Raw genomic sequence first — 21903 nt, 5'->3', positions numbered from 1 at the left:
TCAAGAGGACTTAACAATTATTAACATCTATGCAACCAATGAGAAGCCATCTAAATACATCAAACTTCTACTAAAAGAGCTACAGCAATATATTAACAGCAACACGAATCATAGTAGGGGACTTCAACACCCCACTCTCTCAACTTGACAGATCATCCAGGCAGAAAATCAATAATGACATACGGGAGCTAAATGAAGAGATAGATAAACTAGAACTATTGGACATTTTCAGAGTCATTCATCCCAAGAAACTGGAATACACATTTTACTCAAATCCACATGGGTCATTCTCAAGGATAGACCATATGTTAGGCCACAAAGACAGCATCAGCCAATTCAAGAGCATTGAAATCATCCCAAGCATCTTCTCAGACCACAGTGGAATTAAACTAACACTTAACAATCAACAAAAGATTAGTAACAGTCCCAAAATGTGGAAGCTCAACAGTACACTTCTTAAAAACGTCTGGGTCAAAGAGGAAATCAAGGAAGAAATCAAAATGTTTCGAGAGTTCAATGAAAATGAAGACACAAGCTATCAAAATATTTGGGACACAGCTAAAGCAGTCCTAATAGGGAAGTTCATAGTTCTACAAGCACACATTAGGAAACAAGAAAAAGCACAAATAAACAGCCTGATTGCACATCTTAAAGACCTAGAAGAAGAACAATAAAGGAACCCTAAAGCAACCAGAAGGACAGAAATCACTAAAGTTAGGGCAGACATAAATAACATTGAGAATAGGAAAACCATACAAAAGATCAACGAAAGTAAATGTTGGTTCTTCGAAAGAGTAAACAAAATCAACAAACCTTTAGCCAGACTAACAAAACAAAAAAGGGAGAAGACCCAAATAAATCGGATAGTAAATGAAAGAGGAGATATCACAACAGACACCACAGAAATTCAACATATCATGCGAGGCTTCTATGAACAACTATATGCCACCAAGCTAGAGAACCTGGAAGAAATGGACGATTTCCTAGATACCTACCAACTTCCAAAAGTAAAGAAGAAGTGGATAACATGAACAGGCCCATCACAGCTAATGAAATTGAAACAGTTATCAAAAGTCTCCCCAAAAATAAAAGTCCTGGACCAGATGGTTTTACAAATGAATTCTACAAAACCTTCAAAGAAGAACTAATACCTCTACTTTTAAAAGTCTTCCAGAAGATTGAAGACACAGAAATACTCCCTGCCAGCTTCGATGAAGCCAACATCACACTGATACCAAAAGCAGACAGGGATACAACCAAAAAAGAGAACTACAGACCAATATCTCTGATGAACATAGATTAGAAAATATTGAACAAAATTCTAGTCAACCAGATACAGCAGTATATCAAAAAGATTGTTCATCATGACCAAGTGGGGTTTATCCCAGGCATGCAAGGTTGGCTTAATATACGTAAATCAATCAATGTGATCCACCACATCAACAAAAGCAAGACCAAAAACCACATGGTCATACCAATAGATGCAGAGAATGCCTTTGACAAAATACAACATCCCTTTATGATCAAAACACTACAAAAAATGGGAATAGATGGAAAATTCCTGAAGATAGTGGAGTCTATATATAGCAAACCTACAGCCAACATCATACTCAATGGTGAAAAACTGGAAGCATTTCCCCTCAGATCAGGTACTAGACAGGGCTGCCCACTATCACCATTACTATTCAACATAGTGTTAGAAGTTCTTGTCATAGCAATCAGGCAGGAGCAAGGAATTAAAGGGATACAGATTGGAAGAGAAGAAGTCAAACTCTCCTTATTTGCAGATGACATGATAGTACACATGGAAAAACCTAAGGAATCCAGCAAGAAGCTTTTGGAAATCATCAGGCAATACAGTAAGGTGTCAGGCTATAAAATTAACATTCAAAAGTCAGTGGCATTCCTCTATGCAAACACAAAGTTAGAAGAAATTGAAATCCAGAAATCAATTCCTTTTACTATAGTAACAAAAACAATAAAATATCTAGGAGTAAACCTAACCAAAGAAGTGAAAGACTTGTATACTGAAAATTATGAGTCACTACTCAAAGAAATTGAAAAAGACACAAAGAAGTGGAAAGATATTCCATGTTCATGGGTTGGAAGAATTAACATCATCAAAATGAATATATTACCCAGAGCCATCTACAAATTTAATGCTATCCCCATCAAAATCCCAAGCACATTTTTTAGGAGAATAGAACAAATGCTACAAATGTTTATCTGGAACCAGAAAAGACCTAGAATTGCCAAAACCATCTTGAGAAAAAAGAACAGAACTGGAGGCATCACACTCCCAGATCTCAAACTGTATTATAGGGCCATTGTCATCAAAACTGCTTGGTACTGGAACATGAATAGACACACTGACCAGTGGAATAGAATTGAGAGCCCAGAAATGAGGCCCCACACCTATGAACATCTGATCTTTGACAAAGGGGCCCAGACTATTACATAGGGAAAGCAGAGTCTCTTAAACAAATGGTGTTGGAAACATGCAGAAGAATGAAACTGAATCACTGTATTTCACCAAATACAAAAGTAAATTAAATTCCAAGTGGATCAAGGACTTGGATGTTAGACCAGAAACTATCAAATACTTAGAGGAAAATATTGGCAGAACTCTTTTCCGCATACATTTTAAAGACATTTTCAATGAAATGAATCCAATTACAAAGAAGACTAAAGCAAGTATAAACCTATGGGACTACATCAAATTAAAAAGCTTCTGCACAGCAAAAGAAACCACTACCCAAACCAAGAGACCCCTCACAGAATGGGAGAAGATCTTTACATGCCATATATCAGATAAGAGTTTAATAACCAACATATATAAAGAGCTTGCCAAACTCAACAACAAGACAACAAATAACCCCATCCAAAAATGGGGGGAGGACTTGGACAGAGTATTCACCACAGAAGAGATCCAAAAGGCTGAGAAACACATGAAAAAAAAATCCAAGTCTCTGATTGTCAGAGAAATGCAAATCAAGACAACAATGAGATATCACTTCACTCCTGTGAGAATGTCATACATCAGAAAAGGTAACAGCAGCAAATGCTGGAGAGGGTGTGGGGTCAAAGGAACCCTCCTACACTACTGGTGGGAATGTCAATTGGTCCAACCTCTGTGGAGAACAGTCTGGAGAACTCTCAGAAGGCTAGAAATGGACCTACCCTATGATCCTGCAATTCCTCTCCTGGGGATATATCCTAAGGAACCCAACACATCCATCCAAAAAGATCTGTGTACACATATGTTCCTGGCAGCACAATTTGTAATAGCCAAAACCTGGAAGCAACCCAGGTGTCCAACAACAGATGAGTGGCTGAGCAAGTTGTGGTATATATACACAATGGAATACTACTCAGCTGTAAAAAATGGTGACTTCACCGTTTTCAGCCGATCTTGGATGGACCTTGAAAAAATCATGTTGAGTGAAATAAGTCAGAAACAGAAGGATGAATATGGGATGATCTCACTCTCAGGCAGAAGTTGAAAAACAAGATCAGAAAAGAAAACACAAGTAGAACCTGAAATGGAATTGGCATATTGCACCAAAGTAAAAGACTCTGGGGTGGGTGGGTGGGGAGAATACAGGTCCATGAAGGATGATAAATGACATAGTGGGGGTTGTATTGTTAAATGGGAAACTGGGGAATGTTATGCATGTACAAACTATTGTATTTACTGTTGAATGTAAAACATTAATTCCCCAATAAAGAAATAAATTTTTTAAAAAAAGTTAAAAAAAAAGAATTCCAATTCTACACTTGGGGCTAAATCATTTTATGTTATAGAACCAATACAGCATGTTGCTGTATTAAGCATTTTACATTCCTTATCTGATTTAATCCTAACAACCTTTGCCTTTTTCTTTTCTTTTTTCTTTTAATTTTATTTATTTATTCTCTTTAGTTGCCCTTGTTGTAGTTATTATTGATGCCGTTGTTGTTGGATAGGACAGAGAGAAGTGGAGAGAGGTGGGGAAGACAGAGAGAGGGAGAAAAAGATAGACACCTGCAGACCTGCTTCACTGCCTGTGAAGCGACTCCCCTGAGCCGGGGGCTCAAACCAGGATCCTTACACCAGTCCTTGTGCTTTGCACCATGTGCACTTAACCCGCTGTGCTACCACCCGACTCCTTTGCCTTTTTTGTTTTTAACCTTCAGGTCTTTGTTTCTTTGTATGAACATTGGTTCCACTACTCCTAGCAGACATCTTTTCCTACCCCCTTTTCACCATCAAATAGAAACAGATAAGGAAAGAAGGAGAGACACCATAGCATTGCCCCACCACTCATGAATTTTCCTCCCATGCTGTGCCAAGGGCTGGAACCCAGGTCCTCCCACATGGTCAAGTGTGGACTCTACTGGGTGAGCTATCTCTTGGCCCCACCCCACATTTTTCTCTTAAAGTGGTGCCAGGGAATGAACTGAAGACTTTAGCATGTGTGATAATGCCAAATGGCCTCCCAAGCTCAATTTTTAACTTCCTATATACTTGAGAGAAATAGAGAGGAGACAGAGTAACACCAAAATACCACTCCACCATCCATGGATCCCCCACAGTGCTGTCATGGTGTTCCCAGATGGTACCAGGGTTTCATAGCCACAGGCAGGGTTTGTGTCCTGCCTGCTGAGCTATCACCTGGCCCGATACTCACTTTTTTAAAAAATCTTTATTTATTGGATAGAGATAGCCAGAAATCGAGAGGGTAGGGGAAACAGAGAGAGAAAGAGAGACACCTGCAGCCCTGCTTCACCACTTGCAAAGCTTCCCCTCTGCAGGTGGGGACCGGGGGCTCGAACCCGGGTCTTTGAGCACTGTAACATGTGCACTCAATGAGGTGCGCCACCACCCGGTGGCGATACTCACTTTTTAAAGCAAGATTAATTCATTTATTTAATGAATGAAAGAGAGAGAGATGGCAAGTAGCACTCTGGCATACCCAATGCTGGGGACAAATCCAGGTCTCCTGCACGAAAATACTACCTGCCGAGCCACCTCCCTGGCTGTTTGTTACCCTCATTTTAGAAATGAGGAAACAGGTTTAGATACTAAGGTTCATGACACAAAGCCACAAATACAAATGAATCCAATACTTTTAATTTCTGTTCTTTATTGCTTCCTCTCCATTGGTTTCCATTCCTAGAACACTGGCAAATGGTACTACTTTCTAAACCCTTTTTTTTTCAGTTTGAAGATTTAAGAAATGAGAAAGTGTGACACAAAGCTCCTAAGTAGCAAAGCTATAGCTTCACATAAACCTGTCACATACAGGAAAATAAAGAATTTCTCTGTTCCAGAGCAAAGGGGGGCAATGTATCAGTGGTAGGCACAAACCTTGCACCTCCTGGTGCTCAGGCTATGCTAAGAGGACACTATGAATGGCTTTGAAGAGTTATGTCCCTGCATTGAATGTGGGCTAGATGAGTGGGGAGGTAGCATAGTTATGAAGAAAGGACTTTGTGTCTGAGGCACCAAAGGATCCAGGTTCAATCCCTGGCACCACCAGAAGGCAGAGTTTATCAGTGCTCTGGTAAATATCAAATGAAAAATGAACAACAACCACCACCACCGAATGTGGGCGGGCCCTTAAACAGGAATGGGGCCAGAGTCATGTGCAGAACTTCTATGGGACAAACCGCTAATCTAAGCTGTTCCTACCCTTGGAACTACGAGTCCTAAGGTTGAGATTCCAAAGGAGTTCCTGAAGATGTAGGCCAGGCAGCAAAGTTCACAGCTAAGACAAGCTCTCTTCTCCAAAAAAAAAAAAAAAAAATGTGACTCGAGCCCCCAACTCCCCACCTGCAGGGGAGTCACTTCACAGGCGGTGAAGCAGATCTGTAGGTGTCTATCTTTCTCTCCCTCCCTCTGTCTTCCCCTCCTCTCTGCATTTCTCTCTGTCCTATCCAACAATGATGACATCAATAACAACAACAATAATAACTACAATAAAAAACAAGGGAATAAATAAATATTTTTTTAAAAATGTGACAAGGGGGAGTCGAGCGGTGGCGCAGTGAGTTAAGCGCACGTGGCGCAAAGCGCAGGGAACGGCATAAGGATCCCGGTTCAAGCCCCCGGCTCCCCACCTGCAGGGGAGTCGCTTCACAGGCGGTGAAGCAGGTCTGCAGGTGTCTATCTTTCTCTCCCCCCTCTCTCTGTCTTCCCCTCCTCTCTCCATTTCTCTCTGTCCTATCCAACAACAAAGCAACGTTAACAATGGCAATAATAACCGCAACGAGGCTGCAACAACTAGGGCAACAAAAAGGGGGAAAAATGGCCTCCAGGAGCGGTGGATTCATGGTGCAGGCACCTAGCCCAGCAATAACCCTGGAGGAAAAAAAAAAAAAATGTGACAAGGGTGAAAGTGGTGGCAAGGGGAGAGTGGGGGAGTTGTTGCAATTTTTCCTTTTCTTTTTACTACTATGGGAGCTACATCCCCCAATCCCCCAACATCCAGGCAGGCAAGAGGGTGCAGAAAAATAGAAAGAGGAGACACCACAGTACATGATGCTTCCCCTTTGCATGGTGCTTCTGTGTGGTGGCGGGGGCTCAGAGCTGGGTCCTCCAGACTGATAAAGGATATGCTCTGTGGTCCGGGAGGTGACGCAGTGATAAAGCAGTGGACTCTCAAGCGTAAGGTCCCAAGTTCAATCCCTGGCAGCACATGTGCCAGAGTGATATCTGGTTCTTTCTCTCTCCTTCTATCTTTCTCATAAATAAAAAAAAAACGGGGGGTGGAGTTGGGCGGTAGCATAGCGGGTTAAGCGCATGTGGTACAAATCACAAAGACCGGTCTAAAAACCCCGGTTCGAGACCCTGGCTCTCCACCTGCAGAGGGGTGGGGGGTCGCTTCACAGGCGGTGAAACAGGTCTGCAGGTGTCTATCTTTCTCTCCCCCTGTCTTACCCTCCTCTTTCCATTTTTCTCTGTCCTATCCAACAACAATAAAAAAGAACAAGGGCAACAAAAGGGAATATAAATAAGTTTTAAAAAGGATATGCTCTACTGAGTGAGTGCCCTCCCAGCCCCTGCAATTCCTCAGGCAGAAAAATCCTCAAAGTAAGACAAGTTGACTATGGGAGGTAAATAAAGGACACATACGAACAGGAGCAGGGCCCTCTCACCTACCATAATGACCACAGTGAGGTACTTTGAGGGTAAAGATCGTAACTCTGGGGCCTGAAAAAAACTTTATTAGCTAAACTATGTGACATGGGCCTCTAGAATCCAGAGGTCTCAGGGTCCTCTAGTACAAAGAAAGCCAAACTAGATATCTCTGCATTACTTTAGTTTGTAACCTAAATACATCCAGGACAGTAAATACATTAAGCATTCTTCCGTTTGAGAAGGAACAAACATTAAGAGCAGACACATGAGTGTGGAACAGTGCTACATCTTTCCTTCTTGCTTTCTCTCTGTTCAATAAATAATGAATACATGGGGCCGGGCGGTGGCGCACCTGGTTAACACACATATTACAGTGCACAAGGACTTGGGTTCGAGCCCCCAGTCCCCAACTGCAGGGGGAAGCTCTGTAAGTGGTGAAGCAGGTCTGCAGGTGTCTGTCTCTCCTTCCCCCTCTCAACTACTAGCTGTCTCTATCCAATAAAGAAATAATAATTATTATTATTAATAATGAATAAATAATAATAATGAACAAATACAAAAAAAAAAAAAAAAAACCAGATGATGCTGAAATACTATTTCATTCAGATCTCTAGCTCCATTTCTAATATGTTCTCCCAAGTCTAGTCAGACTGAAAAATGTCCCTAGGTTAGCCTTACCTGAAGGAGCCTTCTTGGCAAAAGAAAGCTTAAGCTGACTAGAGGAACCCACTTCAAAGTTGGGTTTTTTGCCTGTGATCTGAACAGAGAGCAAGCTGTCACTCTGATAGCCCAAGTGTTCTTGAACTGACTGGATCTCCTCAGGACTCAAGGGCTCCCGCTGCAGCTGCAAGTTAAGGCAGGGGAAGAATTAGGTCACATTCCATCTACAAAGTGATATTGTACTGTGCCCACTTGTACAAGTACCAAATACTTATTTCTGTGTATTAAGTATATAAAGACACGACCTCACGCCTCGTATTCAGTTTCTCACCGATCAGAAACCTCAAACGTAGCTTTTATCTTCATGGTTACTTTGAGCCTAACCTTTGGGAAGTTTTAAGGTACTCAGGAAATCTATTAAGTACAAGGCACTGTGCTAATCACAGTGGAGACAGTAACATTTATGATTATAAGGATGCATCAGATGTGGTCCTGTAGACCAAGGGACTGAGGTCCGTGTGGAAGCATGCCCATAAAGATGCTAGCAGAGGGAGTCGGGCAGTAGCTCAGCGGGTTAAGTGCACATGGCATAAAGTGCAAGGACCGGCGTAAGGATCCCGGTTCGAGCCCCGGACCCCCACCTGCAGGGGGTCACCTCATAAGTGGTAAAGCACTTCTGCATCTTTCCTCCTCTCTCAATTTCTCTCTGTTCTATCCAAGAGCAATGACAACAATAACTTTAAAAACAACAAGCCAGGGGAGTCACATGTGGGTTAAGCGCAGGTGGCGCAAAGCGTAAGGATTCCGGTTCGAGCCCCCGGCTCCCCACCCGCAGGGGAGTCACTTCAGAGGTGGTGAAGCAGGTCCGCAGGTGTCTATCTTTCTCTCCCCCTCTCTCCATTTCTCTCTGTCCTATCTAACAATGACAAATAAATAAATCATAAAAAGAAACTACAGTTATTGGTCATGTAGGAAATCAATGGCACACTGGTTATATTTTAACAGATCTGACATCTACAAGAAAATGTTAAGATAAAAGAATGCAGACAGCAAATACCACTAAATGTCATTTAAATGAATTGTCAGAGACGACATTTTGTCCTTTAATCTACTCTGGCCTCCCACCAAAATTGAGGACGATTACGGTGACTGTGTTGTCTTTGGGCCTACGATTTGTGCCCAGTGAGGGACCCATGTCACACACTGTCTCTGCCTCAAGGGTCATCATTGAACCTCAACGGAGACCAAAATATACCCCAACCCACATGGGCACAAGCAGAGTCACTTTAAAGGAGACTTTTCCCCCAGAGGTACTGTCCTTCAAGAGATCACGTGTCTCACATGTGAAGCACATCTCATCTTGTTTCCCAATCTATCTCACTTTCCAGACCACTATTTTCCCCCTGATATTCTCCCCACACACTCAGGATTTATTTATTTGAGACAGAAAAATTGAGAAGGGAGGGGGAGATAGAGAGGGAAAGAGACAGACAGCCTGCAGCCCTACTTCACCACTCATGAAGCTTTCCCCCTACAGGTAGAGACCAGGGGCTTGAACCTGGGTCCTTGCACACTGTAATGTGTGTGCTTAACCAGGTGTGCCCCTCCCTAATTCTCTCTATATCACCTCATAAAGAACTACTGGGGATAGTCACCCAAGGATTGAATCCCTCAGTTAAGATGTCTACCAACGTACCTCTTTCACATCCACAAGACCAGAAAGAGTCAGGGCCGAACTCAGCTTAGATAGTGTCTTCACTTTGCTATTGTTAACTGTCAAGAGGAAAATTCCAATTAGTAGCTTTATAGGTCAAGGCAGGAATAACAACAAATGCTCTATCCTATTTAGGTCAGCAGGCATTAAGAATAATTTATTCTGTTAAGTGTGTATATATAGTCTAGTGACAGTATTTTAAATAAACCCTTTTGGTTTCAAAGTATGCTTGGCTACACTCTTAAAGTGTTATATGAAGAAGCCATTACTGTATTATTATTATTATTACTATCATTCTCTGTTTCTTGGAAATAACTAGCGTTCCAGGGGGTATTGGACAATGACTGAGAAAGAGGCTTAGAAGTATGCAAGTGGGGAGTTGGGCTGTAGCACAGCGGGTTAAGCACAGCTGGCACAAAGCGCAAGGACCGGAGTAAGAATCCTGGTTCAAGCCTCCAGCTCCCCACCTGCAGGGGGCTCACTTTGCAAGTGGTGAAGCAGGTCTGTAGGTGTCTTTCTCTCCCCCTCTCTGTCTTCCCCATCTCTCTCCATTTCTCTCTGTGCTATCCAACATCATCGACAACAATAATAACTACGACAATAAAACAAGGGCAACAAAAGGGAATAAATTAATATTTAAAAAGATTAAAATATTTATTAAAAAAAAAAAGTATGGAAATATTGTGGTCTGGGAGATGGCTCAGTGTGATAAAGCACTGAACTCTCAAGCATGAGGTCCTGAGCTCAAGCCCCAGTAGTATATGTACCAGGACGATGTCTGGTTTTCTTTCTTTCTCTTCCTATATTTCTCATTAATAAATAAAGAAAATCGTGGTCCAGGAGGTGGCACAGTGATAAAGCTTTGGACTCTCAAGCAGGAGGTCCCAAGTTCTATCCCCGGCGGCACATGTGCCAGAGTGATGTCTGGTTCTTTCTCTCTCCTCCTATCTTTCTCATAAATAAATAAAATCTTTAAAAATAAATAAATAAATAAAATCTTAAAAAGAAAAAAAAAAGTATGCAAGTATTCTCTCTGAACAGGTCTGATAAAGAGACACTCTACAGCACTCAGGTACCTGAGCTTTACATTCCCAGCAAAGAAAACAGATATCTGCTATAGATACATCACAAGTTTATATTTCAACATAAACTGCACTGAGCATTTAAAATACTTTTATGTGTACTGTTATTTGATGAAATATGGCAACACATTTTGGGAGAAAGTCTACTTTAAAGTGTTAATAATCCAGAATTGAATGACTCTCAGTTTTATCAGGAACAAAAAAAAAATAAAATAAAATAAAAGGAATCCTTATTTATTAGGTTGTAGCATTACTTTTACATTAATTACAACAAGAGGTGGCTAAGTGGTACAGTAGATGTGAAGTCCTGGGTTCCTTCCCTGACACAGCATTAAAAACAGAAATGTTAAGTGTGGGGGAGAGAGCATAAAAGTGATGCAAAAGACTGTCATGCCTGTGGTCCAGGAGGTGGCGCAGTGGATAAAGCGCTTGACTCTCAAGCGTGAGGTACTGAGTTCAAGCCCTGGCAGCACATGTACCAGAGTGATGTCTGGTTCTTTCTCTCTCTCCTCCTATCTTTCTCATCAATCAATAAATAAAATCTTTAGGAGTGAGTCAAAAAAATAAATAAATAAATAAATAAATAAAATCTTTAAAAAAAAAAAAAAAAGACTGTCATGCCTGAGGCTCAATCCCCCTACACCACCATAAGCCAGAGCTGAGCAGTGCTCTGGTAATAATAACACTAATAATATAAAAGTAAATGGAATGCTAGTAGTCCGAGTATTGGGTTCTGAAGCATAAGGTCTCAAGTTTGATTCCCGGTATCATGTGTTGCTCTAGGTCTGCCTAGAGAGACATTTTTAAAAAAAATTCTCTCATTTCTTTTTTTTTTTTAATAAATTTTATATTTTTATTTTCCATTTTTTTGCCCTTGTTTTTCATTGTTGTCATAGTTATTAGTAGTTATTATTGTTGTTACTGATGTCGTCGTTGTTAGATAGGGCAGAGAGAAATGGAGAGAGGAGGGGAAGACAGAGAGTGGGGGGAAAGAAAGACAGACACCTGCAGACCTGCTTCACCACCTGTGAAGCGACTCCCCTGCAGGTGGGGAGCCGGGGGCTCGAACCAGAATCCTTATGCAGGTCCTTGTGCACTGCACCTCGTGCGCTTAACCCACTGTGCTACCACCCGACTCTCCTAGAGACATTTATTTTTGATTTGCCTTTTTCTTTCACTTAGGATGACTCTTCCGAGATTCATCCAAATTACTGCATATATCGACACAGTCACATATCATTCATGATTGGGATATGTTCTGAGAAACAATCATTGTGCAAATATCACAGTCTATTTACCATACACCTACACAATAAACAGGGACCACTGTTGTGCATGTGGGCCAGCCCTGTGACTGAGACATCGTAAAGTGACACATAACTGTAGTTTGTTCCTTATTACTGCTGCATAGCTTCTCCTGGTGTGATGGCATCATAATTTAGTCATGCACTCACTGAAGGCCCCAGTCATTTCCAGATGGGCAGTTTCCATCTATTTTACTCTTTAATGGGTCAAGCATAGATCACAATTCCTTCTGAGGTGTTGCTTCAGATCTTTACAATACATTGGCTAGAGAAATAATGATCTCCAAATGATATCTCCTGCTTGGAGAGATGCAGCATACACATCTTAAATTCAATTATGCTTTTGTGTTTGTTTGTTTTTACGAAAGCACTGCTCAGCTCTGGCTTATGGTGGTGTTGGGGATTGAACCTGGGACTTTCGGTGCTTCAGGCATGAAAGGCTTTCTTTTCCCTTTTCTTTTTTAATAACCATTATGCTATTTCCTCAGCCCAAAATTCAACTATGTTAAACTCTTAGCATTTCAAATAAAGATTTTCTTACCTACACCTGTTTCTACTGGTTCCTTCAGAAACAGAGATCCGCCAGGCCGAAGGATCCGGGCCATCTCGGCCAAAATCTCAGCACTGTGAAGACTGGTGCTTCCAGGGACTACACCCGACAAAATAATGTCAAAGCTAGATTCTTTGTGGGCAGCTGGAAAAGAAAGACTTTGCTCAGCAATCACTGGAGCCCCAAACACAACTTCCAGTCTCTTCCGAGTCCCCACGACAGCTATGGGGCTCTGGGAGAATTAACCTGGGCTGCAAACCCTATTACAAGCAAAAAGGGCAGTAACGGGGGCCAGATGTGGTGCACCCAATTGAGCGCACATGCTACAATGTGCAAGAATCCAGGTTCAGGTCTCTAGTCCCCACCTGTAGGGGGTAAGCTTCTCAAGCAGTGAAGCAGTGCTGCAGGTATTTTTCTTTCTCTCTCCCTCTCTATCTCTCCCCTCCCTATTAATTTCTCTTTCTCTACCCAATAAATAATTATTTTTTAAAGAAAGTTTAAAAAGGGAGGTGTAATTACTGTGGCCCTATGCTCTCCCTTGGTCTTGCTAATGTATATTTTGTCATCATCAAGACTTCACTGCTTCAAGGCAACTTTTTCAGACAGAGAGACATAAGAAGACAGGGAAAGACACATCATCAAGGAGTCAGGCGGTAGCAGCGGGTTAAGCGCAGGTGGCACAAAGCACAAGGACCAGCCTTAAGGATCCCGGTTCGAGTCCCCAGCTCCCCACCTGCAGGGGAGTCACTTCACAGGCGGTGAAGCAGGTCTGCAGGTGTCTATCTTTCTCTCCCCTCTCTGTCTTCCCCTCCTCTCTCCATTTCTCTCTGTCCTATCCAACAACGACGACATCAAGAACAACAGCAATAATAACTACAAAAATAAAAATAAAAACAAGGGGGGGTCGGGCGGTGGCGCTGTGGGTTAAGCGCATGTGGCGCAAAGCATGTGGCACAAACCGCAGGGACCGGTGTAAGGATCCCGGTTCGAGCCCGCGGCTCCCCACCTGCAGGAGAGTCGCTTCACAGGTGGTAAAGCAGGTCTGCAGGTGTCTATCTTTCTCTCCCCCTCTCTGTCTTTCCCCTCCTCTCTCCATTTCTCTCTGTCCTATCCAACGACGAACAACATCAACAATGGCAATAATAATAATAACCACAACGAGGCTACAACAACAAGGGCAACAAAAGGGGGTAAAAATGGCCTCCAGGAGCGGTGGATTCATGGTGCAGGCACTAAGCCCAGCAATAACCCTGGAGGAAAAAAACAAACAAACAAACAAACAAAAACAAAAAACAAGGGCAACAAAAGGGAATTAATTAATTAATTAACTAATTTTTAAAAAAAGATACATCATGTAAAAGACTCTGGGGTGGGTGGGTGGGGAGAATACAGGTCCATGAAGGACGATAAATGATATAGTGGGAGTTGTATTGTTAAATGGGAACTGGGGAATGTTATGCATGTACAAACTATTGTATTTACTGTTGAATGTGAAACATTAATTCCCCAATAAAGAAATAAATTAAAAAAAAAAAGATACATCATTAAAGTTTTTCTCTGTGTGGAGGGGGCCAGGGTTGAACTTGCACTGCATGTATAACAAAGCAGGCACACCACACAGCTCAATCATCTTGCTAATTTTATATACTTTCAGAGAAAGAAGTAGAGGATAGGGGAATGATGCTGAATGAATAGTAGGGTTAAAAAAAAAATGCTGGGGGCCAGGTGGTGGTGCACCTGGTTAAGCGCATGTATTACAATGCACAAGGACCTGGATTCGAGCCCCTGGTCCCCACCTGCAGGGGGAAAGCTTTACGAGTGGTGAAGCAGGGCTGCAGGTGTCTCTCTGTCTCTCTCCCTATTACTCCCTTCCCTCTTGATTTCTGAATGTATCTATCCAATAAATAAAGATAATAAAAATTTTTTTAAAGCTATCAAAAAAGAAATAGGAACATACTCAGACAAATCAACTGCACTTTTTAAAATCTTTATTTATTATTGGGTGGAGACAGAAATTAAGAAACACCTCAGCCCTGCTTCACCACTCCCAAAGCTTTCCCTCTACAGGTGGGGACCAGGGGCTTGAACCCAGGTCCTTGGGCACTTAACCAGGTACACCACCACATGGCCCCTTCAACTGCACTTATTTATTTATTTATTTACCCTTTTGTTGCCCTTGTTTTATTGTTGTAGTTATTATTGTCGTCGTTAGATAGGACAGAGAGAAATGGAGAGAGGAGGGGAAGACAGAGAGGGAGAGAGAAAGATAGACACCTGCAGGCCCTCTTCACCACCTGTGAAGCGACTCCCCTGCAGGTGGGGAGCTGGGGGCTCCCTTGCGCTTCGCACCACATGCGCTTAACCCGCTGCACTACCGCCTGACTACCTCAACTGCACTTCTAAATCCACTACATCTCAACTGAAAAGCAACTTGGTTTTGGTGACCAGTCACTACTATTACATGTCACCCAAAGTGAAAACTGAATTATAAAGGGACAAGAGAAACATAGCACTCTCATCACAACTCTCCCAGCCCTGTGGAGATAACCTGGGTAGGTACTTACACTGCAGCAGCTGGTTGATGTTTTCCACAGATACCCGGCCTTCATCGCCAGTTAATTCTTGAAGCTTATCTACCAGATGTTTCAGAGCCTCCACAGGGGATGACTTATCCCAGACCACAGCCACCCACTGGCCAGCAGAGATCCCAAAGTTTGCCATCCTTGCAGTGCTGATGGACCTAAAAGCTATGGATCAAAGGAGAGTCAAGATTAAGCAGATACAAACTATTGTATTTACTGTTGAATGTAAAACATTAATTCCCCAATAAAGAAATAAATTTAAAAAAAAAGATTAAGCAGAAAAAAAAAAACACCATAATCTGATCTAGGCAGTAACATCAAGTATAACTAAAATCATAACCAACTTCAGCCTCTCACTAGGAAATGGAAACAACATTAGAAAACCTTACAGTAGACACTAAAGAATCTAAATAAAGAAACCCATTGACTCAGAGTTCCAACATTTCAAGACCAAGCTTCTTAGATGTTGACAGTCAATAGGTTGAAGACAGATTGTTTTTCTGACTTGAGACAACTCAGTTGGAACAAAATATAACACATAGGGCATTAATGAGGCAGAAGTATAACTCAGTAGGATGGCAAAGTGGCAGACAACCAAATCACAAGTTTAAATGTTTTTTAAGAGACAACATATTTAGCAAACTGAGTATTTCCTCTTCCGGCAAAATATGGAAATTCAGTTCCACTGAATCTACAGTGATCAGTAGTATCTAACTGCTATGTCCATGTGATGGACTTAGTGAAACTGTTCAGAAGAGCACTTTACATCTATTATCTCAAAGAAAAACTCCAAGTCACCTTAAACCAGATGTCATTCTCATTTTATAGCCAGGACATCAAGGTCATTGACTGCCTAGGTATTACAACTAGCAGATGCTGTGTAAAGTAAAAGCTGGGATTTGAACCCAAATCTATCGAAAAGTAAAGGCCATGCTTTTAGTCTGTGGAAATTTCCTCCACGGGTCAACTTTCTTTTCCACCTGATACTCAGTTGAGTACAGAATGTACTCACAATGAAATTAGGTCAGGAGATAGTACTCTACTCAGTTCCCCCTTTGTTCCTTAAACATTAATGCCACAGAGGTCCCAGTTTAAAATAGCTCTAATAAATGACACAAAGACAGAAGTGGTGGCCAGGGGTAGGCACAGATCAGTCTTATGCTGAATACTTCTGTCTCCGGCAGAGGTAGCCAACTCGGTGACAATTATGCCACTACAGACATGCTAGCCCGTATCTGAGCTGTGTACATTATTACTACACTCTTCTTTCTTTAAAAAGGTTCAGTGCTGGGAGTCGGGTGGTAGCGCAGCAGGTTAACGCAGGTGGCGCAAAGCCCAAGGACCGGCATAAGGATCCTGATTCAAGGCCCGGCTCCCCACCTGCAGTGGAGTCACTTCACAGGCGGTGAAGCAGGTCTGCAGGTGTCTATCTTTCTCTCCCCCTCTCTGTCTTCCCCTCTTCTCTCCATTTCTCTCTGTCCTATTCAACAACGAACAACATCAACAATGGCAATAATAATAACCACAACGAGGCTACGACAACAAGGGCAACAAAAAGGGGGAAAAAATGGCCTCCAGGAGCGGTGGATTCACGGTGCAGGCACCGAGCCCAGCAATAACCCTGGAGAGAAAAAAAAAAAAAAGTAAATAAACAAGCCTCCCAGGAATGACAGGATAGAACAAACAAGACCCAGTTTGGGGAGGGGGGAAGAGTCACTTCGAATGACTTATTCTTTGCCTATAAAACATGCTTGGTTAGTTGGCCATCCTTAAAATGTTATAATACTCTGATTTTGTCCTTAACTTCCCTGAAGGACTTACAGAAGTAATCTCTTGTTCTAGAACAAAATCAGAACTTCTTGGTCTTCAGGAGTGGAGTCTCTAATCTCACTCTACTTGTATCTCCCACCTTGGTAACACGATTTCCTCCTAGTGCTGGGAAAAATGGCTATATTTTCTGTTGTGCTTGTATCTAGTCCTTCCATGTGAAATACCCACTCTTTACTATCTTGACTGACCTCAATGTAAGTCCCAGGAAAATGATGCCAAGTGTTATCAGATACGTAGTACTTTTTTTAAAGATTTTTTTTTTATATTTATTTATTTCCTTTCGTTGCCTTATTGTTGTAATTACTGTTGTTGTTACTGTCGACATTGTTGGATAGGACAGAGAGAAATGGAGAGAGGAGGGGAAGACAGAGAAGGGGAGAGAAAGATGGACACCTGCAGACCTGCTTCACCGCCCGTGAAGCGACTCTCCTGCAGGTGGGGAGCCGGGGGCTCGAACCCGGATCCTTACGCCGGTCCTTGTGCTTTGTGCCACATGCGCTTAACCCGCTGCGCTACCACCTGACTTCCTAAGCAGTACTTTTAAGTCATTGAATTGTGGTTTTAAAATTCCTAAAAACTGGACTGGTAGCTTATCGAGTAGGGTGTATACCTTGTCATATACACAGAGCAGGTATATGTCCCAGCACCACAGGGAATGCCACTGTACTGGGGAAAGCTCTGTTGCTGTGATGTCTCAGTTCTTTAGGCAGATATATATATATATATCTGGGGGGGGGGGGGTTGGGCCAGCAAAAGAGTTCTCTTAGACAGTGTCTGTGTGCTACATTGCCATGTGCAACCTAGGTTTGAGTCCAGCCTCACTACACTGAAGTAAGCTCAGTGCTGTGGTGTCTTTCTCTGTCTCTATCTAATAAAAGAAAAGAAAAAAAAAAAAAGGTCAAAGACTTGTAAAACTAAGCATGTTGAAAGCACTGACTTCAAAATAAATAAAAGTATAATAGCCCTAAAAGCTGCCTAATAAAGAATTGAAACTTAACCATAATAGAATGTTTGGGGGGGGGGAGACCTTGTAATTATTCAGATGACCAACTAGGAAACCTTTTTTTCATTAAGAATCAGACTGGTGGTCCGGGAGGTGGCGCAGTGGTAAAGCTTTGGACTCTCAAGCATGAGGTCCTGAGTTCGATTCCCGGCAGCACACGTGCCACAGTGGTTCTTTCTCTCTCTCCTCCTATCTTTCTCAGAAATAAATAAAATCTTTAAAAAAAAAAAAAAAGAATCAGACTGGATACAGGTCCATGAAGGATGATAAATGACATAGTGGGGGTTGTATTGTTAAATGGGAAACTGGGGAATGTTATGCATGTACAAACTATTGTATTTACTGTTGAATGTAAAACATTAATTCCCCAATAAAGAAATAAATTTAAAAAAAAAAGAATCAGACTGGAAACACAAGTCTACATATTGTTGAGAAAAATGATCTGCTTCCAGAATGTTACCAGCAGACGTTCTCCCTTGGGAAAATGATTAGGGATGACAAGCTCCCTGCCCACCAGTTACTACTACATACTTGAACCTTTCTCACAGGAAAAAACCCTCATAAGGGGCCAGAGACTACTTACTGCTGAGAGAAAAACACCGGATGGTTAAACCTTTCCAGCAACCTTGATGGAAACAAAGCTTTACACAGCACTGGGTTTGATCACAGGTGAATAGGGCTTCTATCTACTACTGGGTCCAGGACTTACTAGCTACATGACCACAGGTCAGTTACTAGCTTCTCTATTTTCTCATCCTTAAAGTAGGGATAATGGTCTCAAAATCTGCAAGGGTGCTATTAAGAAGCTAATAATAAAATAGAAATATGCAAAGCACTCCACAGGGCCTAATATCCAGAGCTCAATACAATAATATTTTGTAAGAACTCTGCAATCTTGACATCTCTGTGGCCAATTGCTTTGCCTTTGCTTCGGATAATCTCATAAAACCTTGCTCTTGACTGGAGCCCGGTGGTGACTCAATTGGTTGAGCACACGTTACAATGCACAAGGACCCAGGTTGAAGCCCCCAATCCCCACCTGCAAGAGGAAAACATCACAAGTGCTGAAGCAGAAGATCTGCAGGTTGTGGTCCGGGAGATGATGCAGTGGATAAAGCATCGGACTCTCAAGCATGAGGTCCTGTGTTCAATCCCCGGCAGCACATGTACCAGAGTGATGTCTGGCTCTTTCTCTCTCCTCCTATGTTTCTCATTAATAAATAAATAAATCTTTAAAAAAAAAAAAAGATCTACAGGTGTCTCTCTTCCTGTCTCCCTCTTACTCTTGATTGCTGTCTGTGTCTATCCAATAAATAAATAAAAACAATAAAAAAAATAAAAAACAAGGGAATTGGGCAGTAGCGCAGCGGGTTAAGTGCACGTGGCACGAAGCACAAAGACCAGCGTAAGGATCCCTGTTCGAGCCCCCGGCTCCCCACCTGCAGGGGAGTCACTTCACAAGTGGTGAAGCAGGTCTGCAGGTGTCTGTCTTTCTCTCCTCCTCTGTCTTCCCCTCCTCTCTCCATTTCTCTCTGTCCTATCCAACAACAAACGACATCAATAACAGTAACAACAATAGCTACAACAATGAAAAACAACAAGGACACCGAAAGGGAATAAATATTTTTAAAAAATAAAAACAAAACAAAACAAAGACTTTGCTCTTCCTCCTCCTCAGTCATGACAGCTAGGAAGACTGGGGGGGGGGGGGAGATGTGAAGCTTTCCATCATTAGAATTACACAGTGTAAGAGCTGTGCTTTAGGACATATCTTGGTATTCCAGTGGACTGTGTCAGCAGATTAGAAGAATGTACAATTAGCATGTTCCATATCCCCCACAACTAATCTATGGTAAGTGAGAGCTCATATAATTTATTTATTAACACTGGGGAGACAGCACATGATTATGCAAAGACTTTCATGCTTGAGGTATCAAAGGTCCTAGATTCAATCCCTAGCACCACCTTAATAAGCCAGAGTTCAGCAGCACTATGGTAAACAAAACAAACAATATATATAAAATCACTGACCCTCAAAATCCAGACATAGCCACTTTTAGCCAGCGTTTTCCACATAACTTGGTAGATAAAGTTGTTTTAAGTACAAAGTGTGATACTTTTCATCATCATAGAATTTTGTGTTGCCAATCTGTTTAAAAAGAAGGAAGCATATGGGAAAAATGTCTGGCATCTAAGTCAACATCCAAGTTGTGACTCAGACCACTTTCAAAACTGAAAAGAGGCGGAGCAGCCAATATTGTCACATCACTGACCTTGTAACCTTATGACTATGGCACAAACATGCCCCTGACTCTTCTGCACAGTTACTGGCTGGTAATGAGAGCAAATCTCTGGAACTTCTGGAGATGTGTATGTTTAATTTGAAGGATATAGTTAAACATCAAACCTTGGAGGTAATTAGATACTTCAAGTGTATATGGGGTGAAAAGGTGGGAGGCTGAAATTTGGGTATCAATTCAAGCCAAAGAGTTTTTGTTTGTTTGTTTGTTTTTTTAACCTATGTAATGAGAGACCAGAGCACTGCTCAGTTATAGCTTCTAGTGGTACTGGAGAGTGAACCTGGGACCTCAGAGCCTCAAGCATGAAAGTCTTTCGTAGAACCATTATGCAGTCTCCCCAGCCCCTGAAATAAATTATTTTAAGTCAGGTGCATATGAAATGTTGAGAGTTATCAGAAGGGAAGACTTTATTAAAGTGAACTTACTGGTGCTTGTGTACACAGAGAAGGGGGAGGGAGAAGGCAATCAGACAAGGAAACAGGAAAGTCAAAGTCAAAGCAAAGGACAGAACTGTCTCCAGGCGATTAGGTGAGTTTAGGGTTTCAGAAAGGAGAATCTGTCTATGGCCATACCACCCTGAACACACCCGATCTCGTCTGATCTCGGAAGTTAAGCAGGGTCGGGGGGCCTGGTTAGTACTTGGATGGGAGAAAGGACAATCAAGTCCAGTTTCTGCACAGGAAAGGCTCCATGGAGATGGGTGGGCAGAATTTAGGAAACAAACCACTAAGAGAGATGCTTTACTGAAATCGAGATAAGGATCTGAAATTTTAATATTAGGGGAAGAGGTTAACATTGGAGGTACCTACCACCACCACCACCACCCCCTTACCCCAGTGCTCACGAAGAGTCAAAATAGGATGTTTTCAAAGGGCGTGAATTGAAGTGTGTGCAAAAGATCGAGGTCTGATCACAAAAGCAAAATCTACAGACTGGCATGCTTGCCTCCTGAGAGTTAACCCTAAGCCATTTACTTCTTCCTACCAGTATGAGGGGCCTCCCTGAAGCACTCTGAGCGACTGGGCTCTGAACCCCCAACCACCCCGGCACTCACTCACTGTCACTAAGCAGGGCACCGAGTCAGACGAGGGCCACCAGCTTCTACCCAACGCGGAGGGCCGACAAACCGGTTAAATTAGGATCCACACCGGCATACAAGGAATAAACTCTCCGGGTGTCTTTTATTAGCCAGGTGGTTCTTCCCTCCCGCTCCCGCACACACCACCCCCATCCCCACCACCCTCCTCCCCCAGGCGGCAAGTTGAGGCAAGAATTACAACTCTACACCTTGGAGGTTTGGGGCAAGACCCAAAATTAACAACCTCCAACCCCCACCCCGGGTTCAGAACCATCAGCTCCAGGGCCGGAGAAGTGGAACCGAGGCCCAAGGTCACAACAGCCTGGCTGCTAGCCGATCCGATGGGGTCTGAGCCCCAGAATTGCCTGCACCCCCACTAAGGACTCGCTGCTGCTGCTCCTTCCCCAGGGCTCATCCCGGGAAAGCCCAACGAGGTGACCACGACTACGTCCCCACCGAGGGACGAGACTGGCAACAGGCAGTGAGAAGATTTGGAGACGAGAGTGTATCAAGGATGGGGGGGGGTGCATACCGGGAAGGTCGGCTTCTCCCGCCAGCTAAGGAGCGCTCACCTACCGCCGGGAACCTGCTCCCGGCTGCTGCTCCACTGCCGCCGGCTCCGCGCCTCAAGCCTCTATAGCCTCTCGCGAGAGGAGGAGCAGGCTCCGGTGACGTCA

At 42.7% G+C, this 21903-nt stretch overlaps 1 protein-coding gene across 2 annotated transcripts in view; it reads right to left on the bottom strand.

The window, feature by feature from the left end:
- CIAPIN1 (cytokine induced apoptosis inhibitor 1) overlaps positions 1-21895 on the bottom strand; it is a 32582-nt gene extending 10687 nt beyond the window's left edge. The window contains exons 1-6 of one of the 2 annotated variants that reach the window (XM_060185497.1): positions 21759-21890; positions 19880-19997; positions 14998-15180; positions 12425-12577; positions 9480-9556; positions 7802-7967 (exon numbers count right to left, since the gene is read on the bottom strand). In XM_060185497.1, the coding sequence (XP_060041480.1) occupies positions 7802-7967; positions 9480-9556; positions 12425-12577; positions 14998-15154 (553 nt within the window). In that variant the 5' untranslated portion in view covers positions 15155-15180; positions 19880-19997; positions 21759-21890. Of the gene's footprint in view, positions 1-7801; positions 7968-9479; positions 9557-12424; positions 12578-14997; positions 15181-19879; positions 19998-21758 lie in introns of both variants that reach the window. The other variant, XM_016186866.2, reaches the window with a different exon arrangement.
- Between the last annotated feature and the right edge of the window lie 8 nt (positions 21896-21903).

The sequence above is a fragment of the Erinaceus europaeus genome, chromosome 2, assembly GCF_950295315.1.
Source record: "Erinaceus europaeus chromosome 2, mEriEur2.1, whole genome shotgun sequence".
Lineage (NCBI taxonomy): Eukaryota > Metazoa > Chordata > Mammalia > Eulipotyphla > Erinaceidae > Erinaceus > Erinaceus europaeus.
Note: the sequence above shows the minus strand (reverse complement) of the source record. Positions and strands in the feature narration are given on the sequence as shown.